The sequence below is a fragment of the Microcaecilia unicolor genome, chromosome 9, assembly GCF_901765095.1.
Source record: "Microcaecilia unicolor chromosome 9, aMicUni1.1, whole genome shotgun sequence".
Classification (NCBI taxonomy): Eukaryota; Metazoa; Chordata; class Amphibia; order Gymnophiona; family Siphonopidae; genus Microcaecilia; species Microcaecilia unicolor.
The window spans coordinates 86704593-86717897 of record NC_044039.1 but is presented as its reverse complement, the minus strand read 5'-3'; the positions used below and the strand labels follow the sequence as shown (position 1 = coordinate 86717897).

Here is a 13305-nt window from a genome sequence, read left to right as displayed (position 1 = left end):
GGATCTCTAGGGGCGGCACGGAACCCCAACAATGGGCCATAAGGTGGTGGCTCAAGGTCTGAGGGGTCATCAGAGAGTATGGGTTTCTCAGGCAGGGTAGGGGCGGAAGCCACCGATTGGGTGGTAGGCTTCCTAGGGCTCTTTCCCTCTTCTAGTTTAGATTTTCTAATCTTTCTTTGAGCACGGCCTAACATGAATTTTACTGGGGATCCCATATAAGTTTTCAACCAAGAGGGAGGGTCAGTCACAAGACTGTCCCAGGAATCTATATAAGGGAGTTGTTCAGAATATTCTGGTTCTCCTACAACTATGCTGTAGACCTTCCGGATTACTTCAATATCTAAGCTGCCACTAGGGGGCCACCCCACTCCCATAGATGGCCACTCAACTTCACACAAGGTTCTTAAAGTACTTGAGCTTAAAGTCTGTCCATAGTCATTAATTAAAAATCCTTTTTTGAAGTTCTTAAGCATACAATCTAGGGGAGTATCAATTTGTCTAGACGATTTCCCTCCCATAATGCTTACAGTTACAACACACAAAGAGGGGGGGGGGATTTTTTTGGATTTGCGGTAAGGGGTCCACAGATCCAGAAACAAAATGGTAGACAGACAACAATCGCTTCCTTCCGTTGCTGGCCAATTGAACTCGCGTTAATTGGAAACGCAGCTATAAGAAGTCCGCACTCATTTAGCATTTACGCATCACACATTCATTCAGTACAGAAAATCCCACCCAACAATTTCAGATTTCTCAGATACAGATAAGCTTAAGCGTTTTCGCTTCTAATCTCCACTAGACTAGAAGGTACTAGGGCCTTCGCTGAGAGTTGATCAGACTCTCCTTCCCCCAATTTTTGAGGGGCTGGTTTACAATTTCCTAGCTAGGATTACAATACAGAATACAGAATACATACCCGGCGAATGTTCTCCAGTCAGTTGGGTGCTGGGATTAATGCAGGATTCAGGATCCCACCGCTGCCACCAAGAATTGTTGCAGGAATTGATGCATGAATTTATGATACTTCAGGAGTCAGACAGCACACCAGAATGAGAGAGAAATCTTCTTTATTTGCCAGCAAACAAAGTAGAACATCAGCATTAAGTCTCTTCTTCTCTTTCTCAGCTCTCTTTGTCTCTCTCCCAGCTCTCTGTGTCTCTCTCTCAGCTCTCTGTGTCTTTGTGGCTTCTGTCTCAGCTGCTTCTCTTCTTATGCTGTCTTCTCCTTCTTCTGTCTGTTCCTTCTGTCCTTCTTTTTCTTCTGAGCTCCTTCTGACGTAAACTGCTTCTTCTCCCACTTAAATACAGTTCTATCTAGCCTAGCCTAGCCCCCTTACTCTCCAATTGGTTAAGGAATAGATTGATTACCTTGCCTCAACCAATCAGCTCTATACAAATATCAGTTACATAGGTTCCAGACATCCTAAACTGACCTATGACCTGGGGCCCCTTACACCAGACATTTGGGCTCCAGAACTCCTACATGTTATTATGATTGATTTCTCATCTATAGCTTAACCTGGGTTCACTTAGAGGATAATGGATATTCTTACATTTATTATTCTCATATTCCTAGTACTAACTGCTAACTAAACTCTGGCATTCATTAAAGGGGTCAAGGGCCAGTCTTACTTAATGGCATACATATCAGTTATTACTTTCAAGACCATTCCTACATTTTACCTATAATTAATCAAGGAGAAGAGAGCTGACTAGTCCTGACCTCTTTTCACCTATCAGCTCCATACATCAAATCAGCCAGAACTATGGCTAAGTCAAACCATATGTTGATCTCTTCAACTACAGTTTTGCTTAGAAAGTCAGACAAAGAGTAATACAGAATTTAAAAAGGTTTCCTACATATTAACTACACAGAATACATATTCTAAAATAAGCATAATCAAATTCCCTATAAAACAAATCTAAACATCAGGAATATCTACATATTAAGCACTTCTAAATAATATTTCAGCCTATTCCTTAAACTACAATATGTCATATGTCTGGCTCATGCCTGCTTGCAAAACTATTCAATATGCCTAATAGTATACAAATGTTGAGCTAGCCTTCATCATTCACAAGGGACAGAGTTTCATTTCTCACTGACCTTTCTAACCTTTGGCTTAGCCAAGCTAGACTCTAATAATCTGAACCATCTGGCATTCCTTCACTTTACTTGCAAGGTAAAAAATTGAACCTTTTAAACACCAGACTTTTAATATCATTTCTTTGTCCACTGCCTCACTGGCTTCAAAATGGCTCCCCTAGCAGTAGTCTTGTGCTCTAAGACTACAGAATGTTGGATCTCTGAACATTCCCTGCCCTAAATCTGGCTTTGGGAGGAAGTGTGGCTTTTTGATATTGATGAAAGACAGCTTTAGTCATAGTGGTAGGAAAAGAAATGGTTACTACTGAAGGAAAGAATAGTCAACAGTCTATAATCTGTTGGGTTGCAAAATCTGAGGGAATTTGGTTTATCAGACCTGCCAGTATCAGTCAAATCTGTCTGATTTTTTTTTTTTGATTGGGTGTCTAGACAGAGTACATTCACTAGATCTGGTTTACTTAGAATTTAGCAAAGTGTTTGATATTGTTCCACATGGAAAGCATGAATAAACTGAGGAACCTGGGAATAGGTTACAATGTTGCGAACTTCAGTAGAATTCAGTTGAGTGACAGATAACGGAGAGTAGTGGTAGACTGAATTTGCTTGGTGTGAATAGTGCAATGCTTAAAGCACGGGTCCTGGGATTGGTTTTGTTCAATATCTTTCAACAATTTTGTGAAAGGTTAGAAGGAAAAGTAGAGCTGTACCAAATAGCTATTTTTTGCCAAATACAAATATCGCATATAAATAATTGGCAATATCACATTAACATGAAACAATATAATTTATCATTTTAAAAATAATAATAGAAATCTTACAGGGTTCATATGTGTTTAAAGGCAGGCTTCTAGTTCAGCCAGCTACTAGTTCAGCCATTGAGGAGAGAAACAATAATTGTTTCAGTGGAATGACTACTACGGAACACAGATTGGAAAGAGTGAAGGAAGAAATAAGATTCAGTGTCTGAGAAAATTGGTCAAGAACTATTTTCTCGGTAGGCTTAGAAAGGAAAAGGAGACTGGAAATGGACCTGTAATTAGAGGGGATGGAAGGGTCAAGGAGGGCTTTAAGACCAGTTTAACAACAGCGGTCTTCCAAAGGGGGGAACAAACCTTGACGACATACTATTGGTGATCATAAGGAAGAAGACCATGACAATTAAGACCAATCCAGGAGGAAAGAAGAAGATCAAGAGAACAGGTTGTATTGTAGCATTAAAAAATATATATCTTTATTGAGTCAAAGGCATAGAAATTACAATAGCATCAATGCTTAGGGAAGGGAGATTGAATTGATACCAGGAGTGGGAATGTAAGGCAGGAACAGGAGAGTTAGACATAGGAGTAGAATACAAGAGGGTGGGACTGGGAGGAGGGGGGAGGAAGGGAAAAAAGAGCAGAGAGAGGTAGTCTTTTCTAGGAAATGGGTAGCAAAGTCATCAGCAGAGAAGTTAGCAGGGTAAGAAAAGGAAGGACTAGAGTTAGAACATTGGGAGACCATCCTAAACAGTTTTTTGTGTGTGATTAGAGGCCTGAAATTGGTGTCTGGTATGACATTGTTGACCCTGGTGGAGGCGTAGAAGGGACAAATAGCAAGAGCGGTCAAATGAGGACTTAGTTCGGCACCAGAGGCGTTCTGAGCGACCTAAATTGATGGTAAATGCCAAGTTCTCTGATCTGGGAAACAAATTCTGTAGAAGCTACCCTGACTCCTGGTTTTAGAGTAGGATACATTTGAAAACATTTTGTTTTGTCTTCAGATATCTGAATCAATCATGTCCCGAGTATCTATCCCATCTTAATCAATTAGGCAAATTTGATTGATTTCTTTGACTGGGTGACCAAACAGTTGGACATGGGAAGGACGCTAGATGTAATGTACTAGGAATTTAGCAAAGCCTTTGATGCGGTTCCGCTCAGGTGACTGATAAGTAAATTGAGTGCTTTTGGTATGGTCCTAAAGTGACTGACTGGATTAAAAACTGGTTAAATGGGAGACAGAGGGTAGTGGTAAACGGTGTTTACTTCAAGAAAAAGGATGTTATTAGTGGTGGTCTGCAGGGATCTGTCCTTGGGCCGGCTCTTTTTAATATTTTTGTGAGTGATATTGTGGAAGGATTGCCCAGTGAGGTTTGTCTTTCTGCAGGTGATACCAAACTCTGGTATAGAGTGGACTCCCCGGAGGGTGTAGATAGGATGAGGATAGATCTAGCAAAACTTGAAGAATGGTTCATAAATTGGCAACTAAGATTTAATGCTAAAAAAATGCAGGGTAATGTACTTGAGCTTCAAAGATCCAAGGGAATGCTATAGGGCAGTGTTTCCCAAGTTCGGTCCTGGAGTATTCCTTGCCAATCAGTTTTCAGGATATCCATAATGAATACGCATGAAAGAGATCAAACATATAAACGGCAAGTGACCGACTCACCTGCAAATGCGCAGTAGAGTTGGAACGCTGAGAGGTAGAAGTCCAAGCCCCGCCTCCACCAGCAGTACAGCCCAATAGGGAGGAGGGCTTGGACATGGGTGTGGAAATCGGAGGAGGAGGGAGCAGGGAGGGAAGGAGGGGGCAGAACTGAGGGAAACAGACGCTGGTGGGAGGGCAGGGGAGAGAGGGTTGGTGGGGGGGGGGGAGGCCATAGGAAAACAAAAAACTAGCCCGTTGTTACGGGCTTAACGGCTAGTTTTCATATATAAAGGAGGCAGTGTATGCAAATCAAGTTCATGCATATTCATTGTGGATATCCTGAAAACCTGACTGGCAAGGGGGTACTGGACTTGGGAAACATTGGTATAGGGGGTGAAGAAGTACTGTGTACAAGAGAAAAGTGGGATTTGGGGGTGATCATATTTGATGATCTTAAGTTGGACAAACAGGTAGAAAAGGTGACAGTCCAAGCCAGAAGGATGCTCAGGTGCATAGGGAGAGGAATAGCTGGCAAGAAAAAAGAGGTGATAGTGCCCTTGTATAAGTCTCTGGTGAGGCCCCATTTAGAATACTGTGTGCAATTCTGGAGACTGCGCCTACAAAAAAATATAAACAGGATGGAGTCTGTCCAGAGGGCAGCTACAAAATTGGTCAGTGGTCTCTGTCATAGAGGGTATGGGGACAGACTTATAGACCTCAATATGTATACTCTGGAAGAAAGGCAGGAGAGAGGGGATATGTTAGAGACATATAAATACCTCTGTGGCATTAATATACAGGATTTAAGCCTTTTTCAAAAGGAAAACTTTGGAATGGGAGGGCATGGGATGAAGTTAAGAGGTTGTAGGCTCAGGAGTAATATAAGAAAATACTTTTTCCAGTGCCGTAGCGAGGGCAGCTGACACCCGGGGCGGATTGCCGCTGCACACCCCCCCCCCCCCCGGGTGCAGCACGGCGTACCCTTTCCCCCCCCCCTCCCCCCCGGAGCGCATACTTACATCGGAAAGCGGCGATGTTCCGGGGCAGAGGGAGCAGAGAACCAGCAGAGCCGACACTCCCCCAGCGGCGTGCACCCGGGGCGGACCGCCCCCCCTTCCTACGCCACTGACTTTTTCACGGAGAGTGTGGTGGAAACGTGGAATAGCCTCCCGGTGGAGATGGTGGAGACAAGGACAGTGTCTGAATTTAAGAAAGCGTGGGACAGGCACATGGGATCTCTTAGGGAAAGAGGGAGATAGTGGTTGCTGAGGATGGGCACACTGGATGGGCCATTTGATCCTTATCTGCCATCATTTTTCTGTGTTTCTACCCTACTGCATATCTACACCTCGAGGGAACTTTGGGCCTTCCAACAAGCCCCTTTGCCATTCCCTAAGACTCATTTTATTTTTTATTTTTGTTAAATTTGTACCCCGCGCTTTCCCGCTCATGGCAGGCTCAATGCGGCTTACATATTGTATACAGGTACTTATTTGTACCTGGGGCAATGGAGGGTTAAGTGACTTTCCCAGAGTCACAAGGAGCTGCCTGTGCCTGAAGTGGGAATCAAACTCAGTTCCTCAGTTCCCCAGGACCAAAGTCCACCACCCTAACCACTAGGCCACTCCTCCACTCATATCAGTGCAACTAACATACTTTGCGTTTTTAACTGCTTTTTTACCCATGATGTAGAACAAAATACAATTTGAGCTGTGCACAGAAACATATTGCCTTATTTTCTATTTTAAAAAATTCTGGCCAGATCTTTCTCCTTGCCCAATGTTCCTTACCCCTTTATCGTTGCAAATTTTCTTGATCCTTTTGTGGCACACCAAATCAAGTCTCACAAATTCATTGCTAGTTGTTGACCACTGGTCACCTGACCATGAAAGGTCAGAAAAATGTATTTTTAACTAAAATTTGACACTTCTGTGAAAGATGGTACATGAAATGTATTAAATCATAAAATGGATAGTATTAAGCCTAAAATATAATTAGATAGGTGTAGAGATTTATCAGAAGAGTATAACACAAAATAACTGAGATTTTAAAATTCAGCCAGCAGATTTTTTTTCTGCCCTGCTACCACTACTTATTTGTATAGTGCTACTAGACAAACATCACACTATACACAAATATGTAAGAGGTAATCCCTGCTTGGCAGAGCTTTCAGTCTGTTCAAGATAGATAAATTGGGCAAATAAGAGATTAGAATAATTAAAGGAACATGGGTATTAGGCAATTAAAGGGTTAAGATTTAAAAGCACCTTCAGCAAGGTGGAAGAAATGTAGTTAGCAGATTCTGTAGGTTAGACAAGGGAAGGGTTTGGTTTGCCTAACAGGTCGGGGAATGGGAGGAATGACAGTGTCCAAAATAGTATAGTGTTATAGGAGAAGACTACATGGTGACTGACTTGGTTAACATAGTGCATGAGATGAGAGAGATGACAGTGGTGGAGAGTGTGCAATGGTCAATAAACCGAAGACTTCTAAATACTGCATATTGGTGGTGATTGGATGAGTCTGTGGGGGAGGAGGGATGTGTGAAAGGTATCAGATGTGGAAGAACTGAGGTGAAAAAGTTTGAGAGTGAGCAGTTAGAGAAAAAAATTAAAGTTTGAGGCAGTGGCGGGATAGTAGAGCATATCTGGAGGTTGACTAAGGTTAAAGCAAGAAATCTTTTAAGGCATAAGAGTCAGAGGGATCATTATCATGAATGTTAACATCCCTAGTAATGAGGGAAGGGGAAAATGGTTCAAGGAAGAAGGAAAGCCAGGAATCGGTGAGAAAGAAAGAGAGGGGCTTATTAGGAGGCTGATAAATGATGACTACCTGGAGAGGTAGTGTAGTGACTAGAGAAAGAAAGACGGATGGAAGAAAGTGTTGAAACCTACAAGAAGGGGGAGAGTAGCAGCCTGATACCACCACCGTGGTTAACCAGGCACAGTGTGCAGGAGAAAAGGTGACCTCCATAAAAGAGGGTAGTAACTGAAGCAGATTATTCAGGGAAAAGCCAAGTATCAAAGCAAGAAGATGCAAAATGTTAGAGAGAAATAGGTCATGTGTGTGGGAGACAGCAGTAGAGGAGAGGGTAGAAGACAAATAGGATGGTGAAATGACAAAAGTAGAGTTATGTAGTGGTTTTGAGATTGGGAGTAAATTCAAGGGGAGTAACATCAAGAAGAGTGTATGTGGTAGAGCCATGGGAAATAGAGAAGAGAAAATGCAAATCTGTGGAATAGAGATAATGGTGGGATATTTTCAAAGCAGCCTTCCAAAGTTCCATATGTTTCTATGGAACTTTGGAAGGCTAAGTGCTTTGAAAATATGCCTCATGGTGTGTCTTCTATGTTAATGATACTAAATATGTTTTGAAGACACAACTTAAAATACTAGGCATTATATTTGATAATTTTCTCACTTTTAAACAGGCATGATGAGTGGTCACTTCGAAGGTGTTTAAATTGTTATGGAAACTTAGAAGAATTAGATCTAATTTTGAACTGTAATTATTTCAACTGACTGATCAAGCAATGATCTTGGCACACACTGATTATTGTAACAGTATTCATGTGGGCTGTAAACACAGTATTAAGGACATTACAAACATTACAACATAGTAACGTAGTAGATGACGGCAGATAAAGACCTGTACAGTTCGTCCAGTCTTCCCAACAAGAAAAATTCATTCCATATGTATTCTTGATCTTGATTTGTCCCTGCAGTTTTCAGAGCACAGACTGTAGAAGTCTGCCTGGCACTGTCCTTGTTCTAAATTTCTGAAATTGTTGAAGCCCCTGAAAAGCTCCACTGCAGCCCATCAAAATCTATTCAGCCATGATCAGAGCCCAGACTGTAGCAGTCTTGCCCAGCACCGGCTTTGCTTCCTAATTAGCAGTGTTGCTAAGCTTCTTTGGATCCATTTTTGAATTCCTTTACCGTTTGCATCTCCACCACCTCTCATGGAAAGATATTCCAGGTACCCACCACCCTCTCAGTGAAGAAATACTTCCTGACATTATTGCTGAGTTGGCCTCCTTTCAACCTCAATTCATGTCCTCTAGTTCTACCACCTTCCCATCTCTGGAAAATGTCTGCAGATTTATATCTTTCAAATATTTGAACATCTGTATCATATTGCCCCAGTTTCTCCTTTCTTCCGGGGTATACATGTTCAGGTCAGCAAGTCTTTCTACACAAACCCCATACCATTTTTTATTTTTGTTTTTCTCTGAACCGTTTCAAGTCTTTTTACATCTTTAGCAAGATATGGCCTCCAAAACTGAACACAATACTCCAAGTGGGCCTCACCATTGACTTATACAGGGGATTCAATACCTCCTTTCTTCTGCTGGTTATACCCCTCTCTATGCAGCCTAGCATCCTTCTGGATGCCGTCAGCGCCTTGTTGCATTGTTTTGACACCTTGAGATCTTTGGACACCATCACCCCCAGGTCTCTCTCCTGAGCTGAGCTTACCAATCTCATCCCTCCTATCTGGTATATCTCTTTTGGATTTCTGCACCCTAAGCGCATACCTCTGCACTTCTTCGCATTAAATTTTAACTGCTAGAGCCTTGACTATTTTTCCAACATTTGGAGTTCCCTTCTTATGGTTTCTACTCCCTCCAAGGTATCCGCATCTTCTTGTCATCCGCAAAAAGGCAAACTTGTCCTTCTAACCCTTCAGCAATGCACAAAATATGGCAGCCCATTTAATATCAATGAATATAAATCTGGAAGTACATCAATTAAATACTGCTAAGTCAATTACTTGCGTATTATGTATCACCTTAGCTTGCAATCATTACAAATATATTTTTTTACAATTTTTAATGTGCTCAGTTCTATCCCTTCTTACCAGGATCTCCCATGAGGGATAAGTGGTAGAATCAATGGAACCTTCATCGTACATTAGGCATTCCTTAAATGTCCACAAAGCATGTACATACTTATCCAGTGTGGGGTGTTCAGTATGTCAGCAGCAGTAGTAGTGGAGGGGGCCCCCATAAGTCAGCCATGGCAGTGGTGAGAGAGATGATTTTCCTGAGTTGGCATCCACAGCAGCAGCTGTTAGGAGACTTGGTCAGCATAGTCAACTTTAGCAGTAATAGATGACCTCTCAATTGGCAGCAGCTCTGCAATGGTCGGTGTATGTGAATCAGGCTGTTAATGCATCTGCATCGGAGAAGACAGTGGAGGAAGGGCAGAGGCTTGTGCGGCAGACCAGGAAGTTCCTATTGCACACTGGTTGAGAAGCACTGCCCTCGCCTCGTAGAGACACTGTTCTCATTAAGGCTCTATAGGTATCAGTCTCTTTGCTCCCCTGTTCTCGTACCTCGCATATTTCTCACCCTTAATATTCTTTTGTATTTTTTGCATGCAGCTCTCATGAACTAAACATATTTTGCTTTGTATGCAATCTTTGTGCCTTAGCCTTGAAAAAGATGGCATATCAAATGACTATAAATATTTAGACAGACTCCCAGCATGACAGTGAATTGGCTAGTCTGTTTTCCATGGCCTCTGAGGGATAGCATTCAGCACTCTTCTCTCTTTGATGTAATATTTTCTTCTTTTTGGCTAATAGGTTAAAAGGAAAAGGTCAAAATACAAAGTTTAGTCAACAAAATTATTATTTCATCTCATGGGATGTCTTATTTTTAATCCCTTCTTGTTGGAAGGCAACCTTTGGTCAGGAATTCTGTGTGACTGGTTCATCCTGCCTGTCTTTGGACAAGTTTATTACTTGTAACATGTATTCTTTGAGAACTGCAGGGTAATTGGCCACACATTTCCTCCTTTCCCTTTTAGAGCTTTTCATATTATCAATTATATATAAGATTTCGGAAGCTCCATGAAGCAGATCATCTCACATATGTCCTTGAAAGTCATTTTAGTCTTCTACAGAATTTTCTCTGAGACTATCTCACATCAATTCTGTCTAAAGATGTCACCTACTTATTGTGGCCAATTACCCTGCTGTCCTCAGATGATATTTGTTACAGATAAGTAACTTTGCTTTCTAATTCTTGTGATTGCTGTACAAGTACTGCTAGGCCTCATCAGAGAGCTGCTGAAAAAACACTTCCCCCTTTTGGGTCCCATCAGAAACTGAGGAGGGGGCTGAGTAATCCTGACATCTTTTAACCAAGGAATAGAAAAAATATTTTCCTTCTGAAGGTATGATTTTTAAAAGTATACATCACACTGTAGCACATGTAAACACTTTTTTTCATTACAGCTAAATTTGAGTTTCTTAAAACCAAACTATAGATAAAAGGTTAATGAAATAATGCACTCCTGAGTTTTCATCTAAGGATCTTGCTATGCTTACCAGATTCTGTGATCACCCTGATTTTAGTATTTTGGTGGTCAACATTCAGCATGAATTAGCCAGGTAAGAGCGGCTCCTACCTGGTTAACTTGCACTGGCTCTGTCCTGCACAGATATTCAGCAACATTTAGTGACACTATCTGCACAGACCATGTTGGTACTATCTTACTAGGGTAGAGCCTCCCTGCCTCCATCTTGCCCCCATCTCCTTCCATACCTCTTACACAGTGCAGCATGTTCTTGTCTCAATTTTCTCCCTCCCCCAAATAACTGTTCCATCAGACCTTCCTGCCACATCCGTGTCATGCCCCAAAATCAAGGCAATGCACTGTGGAGCCTCCCACTCGAGCACGTTGCAAGATACACTCCCCCTTTGACACATACTTTCTTTTGCTGTGTGCGAAGGATGTGGCAGTGCCTTGCAACGCTCTTGAGTGGGAGACTCTGCGGCCTGTTGCTTTCTAAGCATAACACAGACGTAGCAGGAAGGTTTAAGGTGTATGAGAGGTGTGGGGTGGGAGGGAGATAAGTGCTTTGCTGTGGTATTTCTGGAGAAAAGGGAGGGGAGAAAAGATGCTGGGCCATTAAAGAGAGAAGAAAGATATTGGACAGGGGAAAGGATGCAATAGGGAGACAGAGGAAGAGATGTTGGACAGGGAGGGGAGAGAGGTGGAGATGCTAGACCATTTGGGAGGGGGGAATGAGAATGTTGGACCATTTGGAGGAGAGGACAGAAGAACAATTGAGAGTTGCTGTTAGACACAGAAGAAAGAGGGAATAGAGAGAGACAGAGAAGAGATACTGGATTGGGGGGGGGGGGGAGGAGTGAAAGTGACGAGGAGGCTGGTACTAGCAGATATAGAAAGGGCCCTATATTGGGATTTGGGTGTTCGGATGTTGAATTTGTTGAAGCAAATTCATTTTGAGTGGTGGAGTAGCCTAATGGTTAGTTCAGTGGCCTTAGAGCCAGGGGAACTAGATTTGATTCTCTGGGAAAGTCACTTAACCCTCCATTGCCCCAGGTACAAATTAAGTACCTATATATATTATTTAAGTGCTTTGATTGTGACCACAGAAAGGTGGTATATCAAATCTCATTCCCTTTTCCTTTCCCTTTTGGGAAAGTCCAATTCTAGGGTTAGGAGAATAGGAATAGGAGGAGGACTGATTCTGGCAATGCTGGGAGTTGAGTTGGGGAATGGCCTGATGCTAGGACTGGATGCAGGGGATGGGAGAAGGGGGCTGACTGGCAGATACTGGTGATTGAGGTTGAGTTGAGAGATGGGGCCTGGTTTTGGAAGAAGGGTCTGATACAGGGGCTGAGAGTAGGGGGCTGACGAGCAGATATTTGAGATGGGATATGGGGGCTAGGGCTGGGGGTTGAGTTGAGAGAGGGGCTAATTTGGGGAGTCCTGGGGCCAGAATAAGGGGGCAGATGGTGGGTGGTAGTTTGAGAAGGACATTGATGCTGGAGCAGTGAGAAAGTACATAAGTATTGCCATACTGGGAAAGACCAAAGGTCCATCAAGCCCAGCATCCTGTTTCCAACAGTGGCCAATCCAGGCCACAAATACCTGGCAAGATCCCAAAAAAGTACAAAACATTTTATACTGCTTATCCAGAAACAGTGGATTTTTCCCAAGTCCATTTAATAATGGTCTATGGACTTTTCCTTTAGGAAGCCGTCCAAACCTTTTTAAAACTCTGCTAAGCTAACCACCTTTACCACATTCTCTGGCAACAAATTTGAGTTTAATTACACGTTGAGTGAAGAAAACTTTTCTCTGATTTGTTTTAAATTTACTACATTGTAGCTTCATCGCATGCCCCCTAGTCCTAGTATTTTTGGAACGCATAAACAGACGCTTCACATCTACCCGTTCAACTCCACTCATTTTATAGACCTCTATCATATCTCCCCTCAGCCGCCTTTTCTCCAAGCTGAAGAGCCCTAGCCGCATTATCCTTTCCTCATAGGGAAGTTGTCCCATCCCCTTTATCATTTTCGTCGCCCTTCTCTGCACCTTTTCTAATTCCACTATATCTTTTTTTAGATGCGGCGACTAGAATTGAACACAATATTTGAGGTGCGTTCGCACCATGGAGCGATACAAAGGCATTATAACATCCTCATTTTTGTTTTCCATTCCTTTCGTAATAATACCTAACATTCTATTTGCTTTCTTAGTCGCAGCAGTACACTGAGCAGAAGGTTTCAACGTATCATCAACGACGACTCCTAGATCCCTTTCTTGGTCCGTGACTCCTAACATGGAACCTTGCATCACGTAGCTATAATTCGGGTTCCTCTTTCCCACATGCATCACTTTGCACTTGCTTACATTAAACGTCATCTGCCATTTAGACGTCCAGTCTCGTAAGGTCTCTCATTCTCCCTGTCTCCTCAGCCCGAAACCTTGGGGTCATCTTTGACTCTTCTCTCTCCTTCTCTGCTC

General features: G+C 42.5%; 1 protein-coding gene across 2 annotated transcripts in view; it reads left to right on the top strand.

The window, feature by feature from the left end:
* ARNTL2 (aryl hydrocarbon receptor nuclear translocator like 2) overlaps positions 1 to 13305 on the top strand; it is a 190119-nt gene that overhangs the window by 156879 nt on the left and 19935 nt on the right. The window contains exon 13 of one of the 2 annotated variants that reach the window (XM_030214207.1): positions 10563 to 10695. The exons of the other annotated variant lie outside the window; for it this stretch is intronic. Within the exon in view, the coding sequence (XP_030070067.1) occupies positions 10563 to 10662 (100 nt within the window). The 3' untranslated portion in view covers positions 10663 to 10695. The remainder of the gene's footprint in view (positions 1 to 10562; positions 10696 to 13305) is intronic. 2 annotated transcript variants of the gene reach the window in all.